Source organism: Strigops habroptila, chromosome 22, assembly GCF_004027225.2.
Source record: "Strigops habroptila isolate Jane chromosome 22, bStrHab1.2.pri, whole genome shotgun sequence".
NCBI lineage: Eukaryota > Metazoa > Chordata > Aves > Psittaciformes > Psittacidae > Strigops > Strigops habroptila.
Genome location: NC_044298.2, coordinates 189,510 through 207,218, shown reverse-complemented (window position 1 = coordinate 207,218; position 17,709 = coordinate 189,510). Strand labels below are relative to the sequence as shown.

The 17,709-nt window shown below is 59.0% G+C and overlaps 1 protein-coding gene across 1 annotated transcript; it reads right to left on the bottom strand.

Moving 5' to 3' along the window:
* Positions 1–1,521: 1,521 nt before the first annotated feature.
* On the bottom strand, positions 1,522–17,595 carry IQGAP3 (IQ motif containing GTPase activating protein 3). Its single transcript, XM_030473860.2, has 38 exons — positions 17,522–17,595; positions 17,127–17,214; positions 16,639–16,795; positions 16,390–16,467; positions 16,189–16,265; positions 15,966–16,033; positions 15,650–15,763; positions 15,169–15,347; positions 14,837–14,924; positions 13,920–14,083; positions 13,670–13,757; positions 13,391–13,554; positions 12,834–12,994; positions 12,499–12,623; positions 12,199–12,362; positions 11,574–11,664; positions 11,322–11,489; positions 11,081–11,223; positions 10,837–11,007; positions 10,159–10,242; positions 9,953–10,024; positions 9,264–9,333; positions 8,706–8,914; positions 8,377–8,529; positions 8,119–8,282; positions 7,703–7,927; positions 7,471–7,611; positions 6,918–7,002; positions 6,449–6,681; positions 5,976–6,108; positions 5,237–5,339; positions 4,950–5,094; positions 4,719–4,806; positions 4,250–4,462; positions 3,809–3,975; positions 3,579–3,680; positions 3,103–3,211; positions 1,522–2,871 (listed from the first exon to the last, which is right to left on the bottom strand). Exons 1-38 carry the CDS (start codon positions 17,544–17,546, stop codon positions 2,758–2,760), a joined length of 4,923 nt encoding a protein of 1,640 aa, XP_030329720.1. The 5' UTR covers positions 17,547–17,595; the 3' UTR covers positions 1,522–2,757.
* Positions 17,596–17,709: the final 114 nt, after the last annotated feature.

Sequence of the window (17,709 nt, the reverse complement as noted above, 5' to 3'; positions counted from 1 at the left end):
TGGGATTAGCATCGCTGCGGCACGTGATGCTGGAGCGGAGCAGCGCTCCAGGAATGCTGCCTTGGAGCCAGCACCCAGCACCCGCAGCCCCTGTGCTGGCAGGAGCAGGACTCCAGCAGCCCCATTCTGAGCCCAGTCAACCAACTTGTGGTCCTGTTGGGGTTTGGGGTTCCTGCAAGGGTGCTGGAGCGGGCAGAGGGTGCTCCCAGGACAGCGAGCTACCAGCCATACACCTGTATACACACACATGGACTTACATGCACAGTTCTGTTAACCCTCTCTCCTACCCTTTTTTCCTCTTTATTTTAAAGCCCACCCCTATGGCAGCTCATTTCATCGAACCCCAGACTGGTTTGTGTTGGTAAGAACCTTAAAGCTCCTCCAGCTCCAACCCGCTGCCACGGGCAGGGACACCTTCCACTAGAGCAGGTTGCTCCAAGCCCCTGTGTCCAACCTGGCCTTGAACACTGCCAGGGATGGGGCAGCCACAGCTTCTCTGGGCACCCTGTGCCAGCGCCTCAGCACCCTCACAGGGAAGAGCTTCTGCCTCAGAGCTCATCTCAATCTCCCCTCTGGCAGGTTAAAGCCATTCCCCTTGGCCTGTCCCTGCCTGCCCACGGTGTGGCAATTTCCCCTCCTGCCAAGGCTGTGCCATGGTCACATCCAGGCCCCCGCAGGGGGAGTGCTGGTGGGTATCTCTGGTCCCCGTGATGCTGCAGGGTGCTCAAAGCACCCACAGCCACTGCATTCCCCCAGCTTGCAATGACATCTAGTGGAGCTGCCTCAGGAGACGGCTCAGCCCCAGCAAGCTGATGGGCTCCTTCACCATTCCCAGCTCTCAACTTTCCCCTCTAACCTCCTCTTCGACATCCATGGGCAGAGGGCAGGAGCCAGCACCAATTTCCAAGCCATGGCACAGCTTTCCATGAGCCAGAACCATCACCTTTCCCCCAGCACCACCAAGTCCCCTCCAGCCTGTGCTGAGACTGATGCAAGGATGAAGAGCTGGGGGTTCTCATCAGCATCATTTACATCAGGCTCCATCCCCAAAGCATCACAAATAAGTAGTTTCAGGGTGTCAAGTGGCTGCTGGTGACAAATAACCCCCCCCAAGTCACAACCACAGAAATGCTGGGTCTTCCTCTGAAGAAGAAACACCCATAGATGGTGACCAGAAGAATAAAGGCAAAAGTGGTAACTGGTACCAGGCACCCAGGGCCCGTGTCCCTGCTGAGGGTGCAGCACCCAACAGCTTAACTGCTTTTAAAACCTGAACAGTGCTGCAGCTTGATCCCAACTCATCCTGTAGATATAATCCTACTCTTCAGGAGAAGCAATCACAGAAGTTAGTTAAGAACTAAATGTGTCTGAAAGTGGCCTCAGTTCCCCGTGCAAGGGCAGAGGTGATGCCTCAGGGCTGAGTCAGCTCCCCGCTACCCCAGCTTTGGGGATGAAGGAACCAGCACCAGGGAGAGGAGAGGACCACGACGCTGCTGGGAGGAGAAAGCAGCACCCAAGAGCTGTGGTTTCTGATAGATAGGTTTATTTAGGGTACATGAGCAGAGGCAGCACAGCAGGGATGCAGCACATACACACACGCAGCAGAGGGGGGACCACTGCCTGCAGCTTTTGGAGTTAAAACTACATCAAAATCCCATAAACAGATATCAATTCCCAAAGACAAGACATCCTCAATGCCAAGGTCCCAGGGTACCATTAAGCCACCTCAAGGTGCAAAGTTACCAAAGCAGCAATGGGGATTCCTGTTAAGGTTCCCCCCAAAACCCACGCTGTTGTGGAGCAGGTTTGAGACGTGCTGCTCCTGTGCCTGAAGGAGATGTGGCTGGAAGGAGGTTTGGGACCGGCACCAGCTCCTTTCCCATCACTTGGAAGGAGCTTCCATGGAGGAGAAAGTGCTTTAAAGGCAGCTCTGGCCTAACTCAACCATTCTGTCACACTTTAAAACTAACTCAGCACCAGAGCACGTCCCCAGGGGACAGAGCAGCCACGATCCTGGCTGAGACAGCGGCTTGGGCTTGCTCCACACCACATCATGGGCCAGAGGAGAGGATGCATCCCTGCTCCAGTGCCCCAAGGACAGCAGTGGCTCCTCTAGTCCTGCTCCCAGCCTGCCGGAGCAGGCAGGGAAATCCATTGCGAAACCCCAAAACTCTCCTATTGCTCCTCGATTTACCAGAGACCAGCCCCTGGGTGGCTGCACAACAGTTACTGCCTCCATCCTCCCTCTCTGCCTACCCCCATATAAAGCCTAATTCTGACCTTTCCCCATCTTTAGGGGGAGGAAGAAATATATATATTAAAATACCTTTATTTCATCACTAAAAGCACGTGTAGTGTCTGGAATGCAGAGTATCCTTGGGCAATGGCTGTCAGAAACACAGGGACAGCCCAAACACCCACAGACACTCCAGGTCAAAGCTACAGAAGCTGCGGGAGCCGCATCCTTCCTGCAGGAAGGGTTGGTACCAGTTCTCATCAGTGTGAGCCAAAGGAGTAGGGGGGCCCAGCCAGCCTCCAACCCCAATGCGGGGGTGCCCAGGGCTGAGCTCTGAGCCCCCTGCTCGCCCCAGCTGGGTGCTGGTGGCTGTAGATGCCGCATCCAGGCAGGAAAACTTCGGTGCAAGCAGCAGCTTCCCCGCCATGGGGACACAATGCCCCAGGACCACTGACCCTGAGGCTTCTCTTTGGCATCTTTCACAGACCCCCCCCCCCCAGCCCTCCCACCAACCCATCCCATTACTTCTTGAAGAACTTCTTGTTGAGGAGGAAGATGAGCAGGTTCACATTGACCTTGGCCTTATCGAACATCTTCATGACTGCTACACCCTCGTACTGCAGCTGCAGCAGGTTCTGGGCGAGAGGGGACTGTCACCACCACCAGCCCTGCATGTCCCACCCTCAGCACCCGGGTCCAGCATCCCCCAGGGACAAGGGGACCAGCATGGAGCTGGGTTTGCAGCATGGAGGTGCAGGGTGATGTTGTCCACATGGGCTCCAAGTCCCCCCCAGACCCAGCCAGATGTGGGGACACCATCAAGCCCCTGCCCTGGCCCCACCAGGGCACCGTGATATGCTCCTTACCTGGTAGTGCAACTGGAACCTCTCCATGTCAATCCCCATGAACTTGGCTTTCACCTGGAACCGGCCCGATTCCTCGCAGGGGATGATGTCAAAAATCACATTCCTGAACCTAAAGGGACAGAGGCACTGGCTACCAAAAGGGGTTTCATGGCTTTAACGCAAGCAAGGAGTGGATCGCCCACCCAGCACAATCCCCAGAGACCAGACCCACAGCCCAAACCCCCTCCAAATCCCAACTCATACAATCATGGAATGGTTTGAGTTGAAGGGACCTTAAAGCTCCTGTGTCCAACGTGGCCTTGAACACTGCCAGGGATGGGGCAGCCACAGCTTCTCTGGGCAAGCTGTGGCAAGTAATACCCAAACCAACTCATCCCATCCTCGGGTGGCCCCACATGCACCATCCTCCCAGGTTATTTTCCTCTCCCTGCCCACTGCAATAGCTCATCCCATGGGATGGACCAGGGGTTACATACTGGCTGTGGGGCAGGTCCTCAATCTCCAGCAGCACTCCCTTCTCAAAGAGCCGGGCCGCCGTGTAGTGCAGTGACTGCAGCTTCTTGTTCTTCCCACTCACCCTTGAAGAGAAGAGCCCATGGAGCTGGTCTCCAGCCACACATGACCCCTGGGACCCCCAACATCTCCAGGGCTCACAACATCCAGACAGCAATTAGAAAGAGAGAGGGGTTTTGGTAAGGAAACGTACTTGGTGCTGGCTGCCAGGTTGTCGAGGCAAGTCTTGATGTACTGGTTGTAATAATCAATTTGCTCTTCATAAAACAAGGTCTTGGCATTGAGGCCGTGCAGGGTCTGTCTCAGCTTCAGCAGCTCCCCTTTGCGGTGCTGCCGGTACCGCCTCTGGTTCCAGATGTCCTGAAGGAAATGATGCCAATAGAATTCATTTAGAGCTTTCAGGAAGCACCAAAGTTACCCAGAGAAGCTGTGGCTGCCCCATGCCTGGCAGTGTTCAATGGGGCTTGGAGCAACCTGCTTTAGTGGAAGGTGTCCCTGCCCATGGCAGGGGGTTGGAGCTGGATGAGGGTCTTTAAGGTCCCTTCTAACCCAACCCATCCAGCGATTCTATGACCAGAGCGGGAACTCAGGTGGGTTAGAGGTGACCTCCCTAGCTCTGTGTCCCCCAGCCCACCTTGGCCAGCTCGTTGATGAGCTCCTGGTACTGATGGGCTGAGTCCACCAGCCCCAGGCTCTCCAGGCGACGCAGGTTGCGGATGATCTTGCGCTTCTTCTCCTCCATGGGCAGTTGGCTGTTGGCAGCCAGGGACCGGTTGCGCTGCAGCTTGGCCGGGGTCTGCGCATCCCGCAGTGCTCGCCTGTGCATGAGGTGGGCATGGGAGGCTTCCTGGGAATGAGGAGAGGGGGAGCCTGGTGCATGGCTGGAATGGGATGTGAGGAGATGGAGCAATCACACCCCCCCCCCCCCCCACGAGTCTCTCCTGGCCCATCTGCTGTCTCTGAAGAACAGAGCCCAGCCACTGCTGGAGCATGAGAGCAGTGGCCAAGCCTTGGAGCTTGGACACCTTTGTGCCCAGGGCTTCTTTGCTCTTGCCCCAAGCAAGGTGTTAACCCATCCCTGGCAGCAGCACTGTACATCCCACCTCACACTCCGAGGCCCGTGTCCACAGGATCTCTGGGAGGGAATCTCCTGGCTGGGACTGGATCACATCCACCAGCATCTGTTTGGTGCTGGAGACCAGAGGGAGAGGTCAGGCACCCAACTCCAGACCATTATTCTGCTCCACCAGAGCAGCACCTTTAGTTGCCTCCCAAGGGTTTCTTGCCCTCCTTGAGCATCCCAACCCCATGGAGCCTGCAGAGCCCATCCTCACCTCAGCAACAAGCTCCTGGTGTCGCTCTCCTCGCTGCTGGCCACCGGCACCAGCTTCCCAGTGAGGGTGAGGGACATCTCCATCTTGCTGAGCTGGGAGAGCATCTGCTCAGCACTGGTGTCCACTGGGCTGGCAACATTCTCCCCTGTGAGGGCAGAGAGAGCCTGAGTTGGCCTCTGAGGAATGGTTTTCCCCATGCCCAAAGCAATCCAGCAAGAGCTTCATGCAGGAACAAGCTTGGAGGAGCCTCCGTCCTCCGAGGTGCTGGACCCCAGAGCTCTACCCACCGACCAGGAACTGGAGCGTAGGAAGCTCCTCGAGATCCTCCAGCAGGTCGTGCAGGGGGTCCCCGTGCTGCGGCGCGATGGAGTCCTGGTGCTCAAGCAGGAGCTGGGTGTGAGGGAGGAGAGTTAGCGGCAAAGGAGCAGGAACAGGGAGAAAGGGCAGTGGGGAACAATTGCACCCAAGAGGGAAGCCCAAAGTCAGGAGGTTCAGGGAAGGACAAGGACAAGCAGCAGAGAATCTGCAGAACGGGGATTATTTGCTTGCTTAAAAAGTGGGGAAAAAGGGCCAGGAGGAGCTGTGCTGGTGGTGGGATAACGGAGATGCAGCAGAAAGCCCAGGAGGTGGGAGCAGAAGAAACAGAGCCTGCACGAGACCCCGCTCAGAGCACTGCGTGCACTTCTGGTGTCCCTACATAAGAAGGACATGGAGCTGTTGGAGCAAGTCCAGAGGAGGCCACGAGGATGAGCAGGGGCTGGAGCAGTTAAGTTCAGGTTGGAGATAAAGCAGAAGCTCTTCCCTGTGAGGGTGCTGAGGCGCTGGCACAGGGTGCCCAGAGAAGCTGTGGCTGCCCCATCCCTGGCAGTGTTCAAGGCCAGGTTGGACACAGGGGCTTGGAGCAACCTGCTCTAGTGGAAGGTGTCCCTGCCCGCGGCAAGGGTTGGAGCTGGAGGAGCTTTGAGGCCCTTTCCAACCCAAACCAGTCTGGGATTCTATGTTTGAGGATGAGTTTGATGCCCTCACCTTGTGCGTGTTGATGAGCTCCCCCACTGTGATGTAGATGACGGGTTTGGCCACTGCTACCATCTCTGAGTACTCGTCCATGTTAAACCTCTCCTCTGGCTCAGGGACGCTGCAGGCAGCAGAGATGAACCTTCTGCAGAGAGGGTGACAGGAGGAAATGGCCTCAAGCTGCACCAGGGGGGGTTTAGATGGAGCTGAGGAACAATTCCTTCCCCAGAGGGTGCTCAGGCATTGGAACAGGCTGCCCAGGGCAGTGCTGGAGTCACCGTCCCTGCAAGTGTTCGCACACAGTGTAGCAGAGGCCTCAGTGCCATGGGTCAGTGGTGGCAGTGCCGGGGAATGGTTGGACTTGATGATCTTAAAGGTCTTTTCCACTCTGGTTGATTCTCTGGTTCTATGATTCTAAGGACCTCTTGGCTCAGCCCCAGACCCCCGCCACCACCTCGGCACCACCCTCCCACCGTGGTGCCCACCTGAACCTGTGGTGGGTCTCCTCCAGGTACTGGTTGACGCCGCAGAGGTGCGCGTTGTCCCCGTCGAAGGGCTTGTGCGCGGCCGCGTGCTGCAGCACCTTGGCGATGGAGCCCAGGCTGCGGCGCTGCTCGGGGTGCAGGGTCACCCCGGCCGACAGCTCCACGATGTCAAAGCCATCGGGGGCCACCACGGCAGGGTTCATGTAGCGGTAGTAGAGCAGGTTCCCCACGACCTAAGGCACACGACAGGGAAGGCTGTTCCACCCTTGCACTGACCCTCCTGGAGGGGACAGCAGTGCAGGGAAGAGCCCACCATTGGCATTTCCTTAGTGGCTCAAAGAAAGCATTGGCTTGAAGGGGTTTTTAAGTCAAGAGGACTTGACCTTTGAGAGGGAACCTGGACCTTCACATGCACATTCAGTGGGATGCCCCCACCATGCCGTGCAGACCCCCCCCTGCCCCGGGGTACCTTGTCAATGTCCTCTGCTGAGGCCTTGGGGAACTTCTCAGCCAAGGATGTCCTCAGGATTTTGGCCATGTAGCGCATCCCATAGCTGAGGAGAGGGCAGGGAGAGGGCTGTTAGCGTGTGGGGCAGCACCAGCTCAGCCACCCTGCCCCATCCCTCCTGCCCATCACCCCTGCCTTGGGGTGACAGAGGAGCCCATAGCAGGGGCTGGTGGCTGCAGCATCCCTCAGCTCCCGCCCCTGCTGCCAGTCCTGGGGGAAACCCTCACTACAAGAGAGACATTGAGGTGCTGCAGCGGGGCCAGAGAAGGGCGACAGAGCTGGTGCAGGGCCTGGAGCACAAGTGTGATGAGGAACGGCTGAGGGACCCGGGGGGGTTTAGTCTGGAGAAGAGAAGGCTCAGGGGGGACCTTATCGCTCTCTGCAACTGCCTGACAGGAGGATGGAGCCGGTAACTACAGAGCCAGGAAGCTCCCCCGTCACCCAACCTCCCTTTCCAAGACCTTCCAGCCAACAGCACTACAGGGATGTGCCCACAAACCATTGAGATACATACGGGATCTTGTCTACAGAAGAGGTGATGGCAGAGACAAACTTGTCCGTCACCACGAGGAGGTTGCGGATAGAGATATCCAACCGCCTTTGGACTTCGGGGTAGCTGAGAGCCTGCTCGGGGCTGACCTCATAGGGGAGCTTGCTGTGAATAGAAGAAAAGGACCCCCATCACCATCCTGACATCCATCCTCACCATGTGGACTGGGCCAAGGACAGAGCCCCCTTGCCCTGACCTTTTCTGGCCACTCTGTGACTCGGTCTGGTTGATCCAAGCCTTGTAGATGTCCACAGGGTTGGTGCGGATGCTGAGGGTCTTGTCCTGCAGGACCTGCTGCACTGGGCCCCCCAGGATGTGCCGCAGGGCGTTCTGCCCGCGGGCGTTGCGGTAGAAGCTGACCACCATCCGGATTACTGTGGCATTCCCCAGCAGGATGTCATGGACATGATCCACCTTGGAGCTGGGGAGAGGCAGGATGGATGGAGTGAAGGGGAGGGACTTGTTGGAGCACAACCACCGTGTTTGTTCTCCAATGCAGGAGGCAGCAGCCAGAGAATATCGCTGCATCCAAACTGCTGCCCCTGGTTCAGCCTTTTCCCAGTCCTGCCCCCAGGAGAGGACCCAAAGAGGGTCCCTATGGGGTGCACCCACCTGATCTCCTCCTGCAGCGCTGCTTTGAAGAGCTGGAGCAACAGGAAAGCCTCCCGTGGGGTGGACGCGTAGTTGTAGAGCGTGAAGATCACTGACTCCATGAACTTGGTGGATTTGTTCTGGGGCATCTGGAAGATGAGCCTGGCCAGATACACCGGCTGCGTCTGCAGGGATGAGGAAAACCAACATCACCCCAAACATCACAGGGTGGCAGGGTCCCTGGCTGTGGTGGGCACCGCAGAGCCCCACCAGCCCCACCTGCAGCAGGTAGAAGAGGTGCTGATAGGCCTCCAGCTTCTGCCGCTTCTCCTTGCTGAGCGACTTGAGCCCCTTCTGCTTGTCTATGGACATCATCTCCGAGAGCTGCTCCTTGTTCTTCTTGGTCAGCTTCTTGCAGTGGCAAACCACCTCCTGGAGCCACATAGGCAAAGGGGAGAGCAGCGTTGGTGACTGCCAAGCTCTCCAGCAAAGAGCCAGAGGTACCTCAATGCTCCCCAACCCCTTCACCACTTCAAGCTGCGACGCCAAGGAGGGGAGGACCAGCTCCATAGCATGAGGTGGCCAAGGTCCTCCCCATGCTCCCCAACCTGCAGCGTGATCCTGTTCTTGACCAGCAGCCCAATCTTGATGTCCATGAGGTCCAGGTCACTCTCCAGCTGCCGGTTGGCGCGGATCCTCTTCACCACCTCCTCCTGCAGCCGCAGCACCTCCGACTCTTCCCAAAAGTCCTGCTGACTCTGCTCCAGCAAGTGGATGAAGCGCCGGACAACGCTCAGCGGTGGGCTCCTGGCGTGCACTGACACAAGGCACAGCACCACCATGGGCAAGACTGAGCAGCCACCTCCACTGTGGACCCTCAGACCCCCAGCGTCTCACCAAGGCACCCCTAAAACAGCATCTTCTTGCACAAGACAAGGTGATGCTATGAAGCCTTTGGGAGCAGAGGCGCAGCAAGAACAGCCCCAGCGCTGCTCTACCTGATGCCAAGGGCTCACCAAGGCTCTGCCACTCTTGTGCTTGCCATAGGGACACTGGTGGCCAACCTGCCCCCATCTCCCCACCACACAGGGCCAACAAGGGGGGAGGCAGAGCCCCCTTCCCAGTTAATTCCAGTCGCTCCAGAGTGGAGATGAGCAGGAACTTACCCAACATCCTGTAATCCCCACGGGCCTTGTGAGCTCGCACAAAAGCCTGGATCTTAATCACAGCTTCAACCTGCCAAGACAAACAAAGGGGTGAGGGATGTTCCCCCAACAGTTCCTCCATGGGGAGAAGTGCTGGGCAGGCACCCGGCTCCCCGCTCCCACCACCAGGAATCTGCTGGTGCCGGGGATGAGGGTCTCCACAAACCAGGATCTCACTCTCATAGAATCACAGAACAGTTTGGGTGGGAACGGACCTTCAAAGCTCATCTTGTCCAACGCCCTGCAATGGGCAGGGACACCTTCAACTAGAGCAGGTTGCCCAGAACCACATCCAGCCTGGCCTTGGATGTCTTCAGGGATGGGGCATCCACCACCTCTCTGGGCAGCCTGTCCAGACCACTCTCCTTAGCAATCCTTTCCCCTCCACTTGCTGTCCACTTCCCCCAGCCAACACACCCCTTCCTCTCTAAAGAACATTTTGAAGTCCTTGTTGGTTAGTGACAGAACTGGGGTGATATTTTCTCTCCCTCACACACGCAAAGCTGATAGCTTGGCTTCCAGACCCACTTGGGCACCTTTTCCTTCCCATCTGGCCCCCTGCACGGATGCACCAGTTTCACTCAGGATCATCCCCCTCCATCCACACAGACACATTCCCAGGAGCTGTTTGACTCCACCCCACCACTCACGTTGTGCCTGAAGTAGCGCAGCCTCTCCTGGTACCTTCTCCGAGCCTGCCACATCCTCACGCCCGCCTGGATCTGGGAAAGACATTCCAGCAGTTGGAGCCAGCCCAGAGGAGGTCTAGTGGAAGGTGTCTCTGCCCGTGCCAGGGGGTTGGAACCGGGTCATTTAAGGTCATTTCCAACCCAACAATTCCAGGATTCTTCCAAACCTTTATTGCAGCATCCGCATTGGCTCGCAGGTAGCGCAGCCGCTCCAGGTAAGCTCTGCGCTGCTTGTAGCCTCTCCAGCAGGCCTGGGCATAGACAAGACAAGCAGTTACTGAGCTGTGCGCAAGGTCACTGTGACACCATCCTCTGCAGTACCTTGGGTGAGTCCTGGCTTTGAAAGCTGCAGAGCAGCAAACACTGGGGCTGAGAACACTGGGGATGCTCAGCCTGGAGAAGAGAAGCTGTGTGGAGACCTCAGAGCAGCTTCCAGTGTCTGAAGGGGGCTACAAGGATGCTGGAGATGGCACCTTCATCAGGGACTGGAGCGATAGGACAAGGGGTGATGGGTTCAAACTGAAACAGGGGAAGTTCAGGTTGGAGATAAGGCAGAAGTTCTTCCCCGTGAGGGTGCTGAGGCGCTGGCACAGGGTGCCCAGAGAAGCTGTGGCTGCCCCATCCCTGGCAGTGTTCAAGGCCAGGTTGGACACAGGGGCTTGGAGCAACCTGCTCTAGTGGAAGGTGTCCCTGCCCGTGGCAGGGGGTTGGAGCTGGAGGAGCTTTAAGGTCCTTTCCCATCCAAACCATTCTTTGATTCTATGGCACTCCAGAGGATGCTGCAAGCAGCCACCCATGGCCTGCACCCCCTTGCACAGAGGTGGGACAGATCCTGGCTACATCACCTGGATCCTGATGGCAGCCGGTCGCTGCTCCCGCAGGATGCTCCGTCGTGCCGCCAGCTCCTGGCGGACCAGGAAGCCGCGGAGCCGAGCCTGCAGCCTCACCACAAAGGCCACGTTGGCTGCCCACAGCCGCTCCCGGTCGTGCGCCGCCGTCACTCGGGTGACAACTGCCTGCGGGGACACAACGCACCAGCTCAGCCCCAGCAGTGCCACCGGCACCCGCTGAGCCCAATCCACCCCATACCTGGATCTCCTCCCGGCTCAGGTGCGTGGTGTTGATGCCACCATCGGGTGGGCGCTGCCAACTGCCCTCGAAGCTCTGCAGGCTCAGGTAGAACTCAGCACCATCCGCCAGCCTGTGCTGGATCCAGCATGGCTTCGTGCTCCCTGCACACCGAGAGGGATGGGTGCTGATGGAGGTGCTGTTCCCCATGGATGGGTGCACCCCAGGGTGATGGGATGGGGCTGGTACAATCAGCTTTTACCAGTTTGTTTCTTGGTGGCCATCAGAGCTGCAAGCTGCTCCTGGTACCCAGCGGCGCAGGCACCCACCACACCACACAGGGCCACGGCGGGGTTGAGCAGCACCCGCAAGGTCTGGGTCGCCTTCCCCTCCTTGATGGCCTGGTTGATGGCAGCAATGCCCAAAGCCACTGCAGCAACAGAGGGGGCCCCTTGTGAGACTCTCCTTACCCCCCCCTCGCCTGCAGGGGCATGACACTGGGGAGAGCACTCACTCCTCCTGGCTGCCACCGTGTCCTCATTGGCCTTGCAGACCCCTTCCTGGATCTCTTCCCACCAGAGCACAGCTCCATCATCCCCTGTGGCCTGTGAGACAGCGAGGGGATCACAGACAGGTTTGGGTTGAAGGGACCTTAAAGCTCCTCCAGCTCCAACCCCTGCCACGGGCAGGGACACCTTCCACTAGAGCAGGTTGCTCCAAGCCCCTGTGTCCAACCTGACCATGAACACTGCCAGGGATGGGGCAGCCACAGCTTCTCTGGGCACCCTGTGCCAGCGCCTCAGCACCCTCACAGGGAAGAGCTTCTGCCTCAGAGCTCATCTCAATCTCCCCTCTGGCAGGTTAAAGCCATTCCCCTTGTCCTGTCCCTCCATCCCTTGTCCAAAGCCCCTCTCCAGGTTTCCTGGAGCCCCTTTAGGCACTGGAGCTGCTCTAAGGTCTCCCCTTCAGGAGCCTTCTCTTCTCCAGGCTGACCCAGCCCAGCTCTCTCAGCATCAGGAAGACGGGCTCTAGCGAGCCCCGGTCTGCACATCACCACCCCTCAAGCACCTTCTGCTTTCCCCACACTACAGGGGGCTGCTGCTGGGGGGTACCACATGGCCAAGGGGATTCCACCCAACCTGGGCTTTCATCCTCCGTGCCTGGGCCAGGACATGGTGGTAGCGCTGGGCAGTGGGGATGGTGATGTGGGGCAGGGCAGCTGCCTGCAGCAGCAGCGCCGACAGTGTCTTCTCGGGGTCCTCCTGCAGCAGCGCCTCATTGATGAGCCTCACAGCCGTGATTCCTGCATGGGAGGGATGGGGTGTATGGATCAGCTCCCCCCCGGCAGCGCAAGACTCTCTGCTGTCTCCTTAGGGCTGGGCTCCCCATGCAAACCCCCTGCAGACCCCCCTGCTTGACCCAACGCGGGCAGCACTCACGGTCGTTTTCATCTTGCACTGAGGAATTGGTGGCGTTCACGCTGTCCTGGATGTTGTTCCAGCTCAAGAACTCTGCTCCTGCTGCCCGACATTGGCCTTTGAGCTGCAGTAAGTCCTCAAAATACCTGCAGGAGAGACACAGGGCACAGGCTCAGTGCATTCCAAGCAGGAATGGTGCCAGGCAGAGCCAGTGCCTTGCTTTTCAAAGGGGAGAAGGGAAGGTCCAGGGCAGGTTGGCTGGTGAAACAAGCCCACACAAAGCCCCGGCCCTGTGCCCATCGCTTCCCAAGGGTCTGCTTCACACCACCCACCCCAGATACAGACCATGCCCTCACCGCTGTGCGTTTGCATCCTCAACACCAGCGAGCCCCAGGGCAGCGCTGACCAGGCTGCTCCAGAGCCCGTCAGGGTCTCCAGCGTCTAAGGCTCTGTTAACTAATGCCACAGCCGAAAGCATCTCCACAGCCACAAACAGCTCCTCCTGCACCAGCTCACCCTGCATGGGGCAAGGCAGAGACACTGAGACCCCCATAATCTCATCCTTGACCTTATCGCTCTCTGCAACTGCCTGAGAGGAGAATGGAGCCAGGAGAGGGCTGGTCTCTGCTCCCAAGGGATGGGACAAGAGGAAACGGCCTCAAGCTGCACCAGGGCAGGTTTAGATGGAGCTGAGGAACAATTCCTTCCCCAAAGGGTGCTCAGGCATTGGAACAGGCTGCCCAGGGCAGGGCTGGAGTCACCGTCCCTGCAAGTGTTCACACCTCGTGTAGCCGAGGCCTCAGTGCCATGGGTTAGTGGTGGCCTTGGCAGTGCTGGGGAGCCCCCCCCAACTATTGGAGATACTAATCCCCCAGAACCAGTGGGACGCGGAGCACATCCATGGGGAGCTCACCCGCGGGTGCTGGCTCTGCAGAAGGGCCAGTTGGTGCTGGTACAGGGGGGCAGCGAGCGGATACACATCAGGCAATTGGGCGGCAGGATCCATCAGCGCTTCCAAGGTTTCGGCTGGTTTTCCATGACGGATAGCTGCATTGATCCGGCTGATGGCCCCTAGCACTGAAGGAAGACACCGCCATGAGGCCACCAGCTCCAAGGGGGCACACCAGGTAGCAGAACCCATCTCAAGCACCATAACCTGCCCCAAAAGCACCACATTCACCCAGCTACTCACTGGCTCGCTCCTCCTCGCCCTTCCTGTTTGCTGTGAGGATCCCGGCTTCCAGCTCCTCCTGCTCCAGCAGGTCCACATAGCCCAGCTCCTGCAGCAAGAAGTGCTTCTGTGTCCCACCAAACCCTGCTTGTGCTGATGGAGCTGCCACGCTCAGACTCGGTGCACAGAGATGCTGATCCACAGTGACCCCCTGCTTCAGGGGACCACCACACCAGCACCCAAACACCCCCCAGGCTCCTCCAGCCCCTACCAGCGCCTTCTGCTCCCGGTCCATGCTGAGCTGCTCCAAGTAGCGCTGGAGGTTGTCGCGCTGGAGGCAGCGCAGGGCCAGGACGGGGTCTTGGAGTGCACGGTACAGCGCCAGCACATCCTGCTGCTCCAGGGCATCATCCACCTCCTCCAGAGCTCCGTGCACTACGAGAGGACATTCACACCCAGAGAAGGTGAGCAAACAAGTAACCCAATGGCTCCAGGAGCAAAGAGAGCTGCAGATGAGGCTCGAATCATGGAATCGACCAGGGTGGAAAAGACTTTTCAGCTCATCCAGTCCCAACTGCCAAGGCCACCACTGACCCATGGCACTGAGGCCTCGGCTACACGGGGTGTGAACACTTGCAGGGACGGTGACTCCAGCCCTGCCCTGGGCAGCCTGTTCCAATGCCTGAGCACCCTCAGGGGAAGGAATTGTTCCTCAGCTCCATCTAACCCTGCCCTGGGGCAGCTTGAGGCCGTTTCCTCTTGTCCCATCCCTTGGGAGCAGAGACCAGCCCCCTCCTGGCTCCATCCTCCTGTCAGGCAGTTGCAGAGAGCGATAAGGTCCCCCCTGAGCCTTCTCTTCTCCAGACTAAACCCCCCCAGGTCCCTCAGCCGTTCCTCATCACACTTGTGCTCCAGGCCCTGCACCAGCTCCATTGCCCTTCTCTGGCCCTGCTGCAGCACCTCAATGTCCCTCTTGCAGCGAGGGGCCCAGAAGTGAACACAGAATTATTGGTAGTGAGTATTAACAATGCTAATTTTGCCTTGGTGAAGCCCCAAAAGACCCAGCCCAGGCCCCCAACAGATCTGAAGCCTGAGCTGATGGCTTCTTTCTGCTGTGCCCCCCACCCCAGGCAGGCTCTCCCTGCAGCCCGGGGTACCACGGGTAGGGAAGGCACAAGCTTTACTCACCATTCACTTTGTTGATGTTCCCTTGGATCTCAGCCTGGGTCAGACAATGGTCATAGATGTCCTCTCCCTCGGGGATCACCTGCAGGAGCTGCAGAGGGACTCCTCACCCTGAGCATGCACCCCAATGGCACACACCCGGGGTCCCATGCAGATGCCTCCAAGCCCCTGTGTCCAACCTGGCCTTGAACACCGCCGGGGATGGGGCAGCCACAGCTTCCCTGCGCCAGCGCCTCAAGACACGCACAGGGACAGCTTCTTTCCACAAGGGACCCCTCCAGCACATCACCACCACCTCTGGCAGCCCCTCCAGGCCCCCCCGGTACCCTCCTCACCCTGTTCCTGACGTTGCTGCCCTTCTCCAGCTTCGCCCGGTGCAGCACCTCCTGGTAGGCACCCGCCAGCTCCTGGCGCAGGCCTAGCAGCATCGCGCTGGGGTTGCGAAGGGCCCCCATGGTCTGGGCCACCACCCCCTGCTCCACCGCTCGGTTGATGGCCAGCACGGCGGCATGCACTGCGGGTGCAGCGGGAAGGTGAGGCAGGACACGCAGGGACCATCCCCTCTATCCCTCAGTGCCGTGGGACAAGCTGCACCACGCGTGATGGTGGGAACCATCCCCATTCCCAAAGAGCAAGCTCTACTCTCCAGTGCCCAGGAAGCCTCCGTGTCTCCAAGCAAGCCCAGCTAATGCAAACCCCTTGGGTTCTGTGCCAGCCCATGCATGGGTCTGAGGGAGAACAATGAGGTGCCTCTTAGATCTCAGGGCACCCCTGAGTTTGATGGCCCCACGTTTGACATTTGGGGGCACCCATCACCTGCTGCTTCATCCACAGAGAGCTCGTTGGCCAAAATGCCCCCGATCTTGCTGAAGGCAGGGAGCTGCAAGCCATACTTCTCCAGCTCCCGCTTCATGTTGTTGATCTCCTCCTCTGGAACAGAGCACAGAGACAGAGAATGAGAGAACAGTTTTGCTTGGGAAGGAGCTTAAAGGTCATCCAAACCAGAGGGGTGCAGAAGACCCCCGCACTGGGGTCACATCGCCGGGGCAGCTCTGGGCTGAAGCCCAAGGTCTTCATTCCCCGTATCCCTCCCACTGCAGGACCTCAGAGCACCCCTGCAGCGATGCTGTACCTGTGAAGTCCACTTTCCCGTACAAGTCCTGGATCTGAGGAGCCAGCCCCAGCTTGAAGAGGTACAAGCTGAAAGGCAAAGCAGACACACACCATGACCAAGCACTCCCTTCTCCCTCCCAGTGCTTCTGCAGCACTCAAAGGCTCTCTCCCCACCCCCAGGGTGATGCCACCAAAGGGCTTTTGAACACCAGCATGACCAGTCTGGGGCTAGGGTCACCCACCTGAGTGCATGGATGCAATAGACCACCCGGGGCATGTTCTTCTTATCATAGATGTCAGTGGTCTCTGGGTGGAAGATCTGCCAACAAGACAAGGCAGGTCAGGAGGAGATGACACCGAGATGGTCCATGGGGAGGATGGTGTCCAAGGGTGAAGGGACAGAGATGAAGCCCCCCAGTGACACCAGCAATGGGGAACATTACCGAGGGGAGCCCCACGTGGCTCATCGCATCCCGCCAGTAGTTGATGTTATCCGTGTGCCGGAAGTGGAGCCCAGCTGCCTGGAGGAGAAGAAACACAGGGTGAGGCTGAACCCCCCCTTCTCCCAACCTTATGGTCCCCTCTCCCCCAAATCCATGGGGTTAAAGCCCAAGGCAAAGCCTGTGACCCCCCAAGGAATGAACCCTCCGGGTTTCGGGGTGCACCCTAAGGAATGTACCCACCAGCCTCACCTTGTACCGTGTCTGCTCACGGTCGTAGATCTTCTTCAGAGGGACCACAGTGGGGGCAAAGCAATGGCCCAGCTTGGCCAGGACCACCCCATTGCGCAGGGTCTCTTCCAGCTCCACTGGAGGGGGCAGCTCCTCGCTCAGACAGGCCTCCAGCCAGCTGCAGGACAGAGATGGGGCACGTCATGGACCCCCCAGACCCATTCCAGGCAGAAAAAGCAGTTCCCAAAGGAGACACCCCCACTCCATCCCCATCAATCCCCCCTCCATGGCAGGGAGAGGTTGGCACCCAGCCCTTTGCTGCAGGATGGGGTGTTCTTGTTTGGCTGCTCCCCCAAACCCCACTTCTGGAGAGCCAGGAAGCACCAGGAGCAGGCAGGATCATGCAGGACCCCAGACCCCCCCCATGCCTTACCTCCGAACACCCTCCCCGGCCCTTCGCCCCTCTCAATGTAAGCTCAAAGCAGAGGGGTCCCCACGCCCAGCCCCACCGCTTGGCCTCCTCCAGGTGACACAGGTACTGGTAGGCGATGTTCTGCCTCCTCTTCTCATCCATCTCCTCGGCCGTGAGGCGCTCGCCTTGGTGGGGACGGGGACACGGCGTCAGACCCTGTTATCCCGGGGGGGTCCTTAACCCCCATCCCACCCAAACGAAGATTCCAACAAGGAATTGCACCAAGACCTGCCCCACACACGCACCGGGACCCCGACACCCCACTGCACCCCCAGACCTGCCCCACACACGCACCGGGACCCCGACACCCCACTGCGCCCCCAGACCTGCCCCACACACGCACCGGGACCCCGACACCCCACTGCGCCCCCAGACCTGCCCCACACACGCACCGGGACCCCGACACCCCACTGCCGCCGCCCCCCGACTCACATCGCACCGGCCCCGCTCCCTCCATGGCTGCGGCTGCGGCGGCTCCACCCGCGATTTGAATCTCCCGCCGCTCACGTGACGCCGCGCGGGGGCCGCCGGGAGTTGTAGTTCAGTATCGGGGGGCCGGGACTGGCTGTAGTGCGGTACCGGCACCGGGAACCGGCTGTAGTGTGGTACCAGGGACCGGC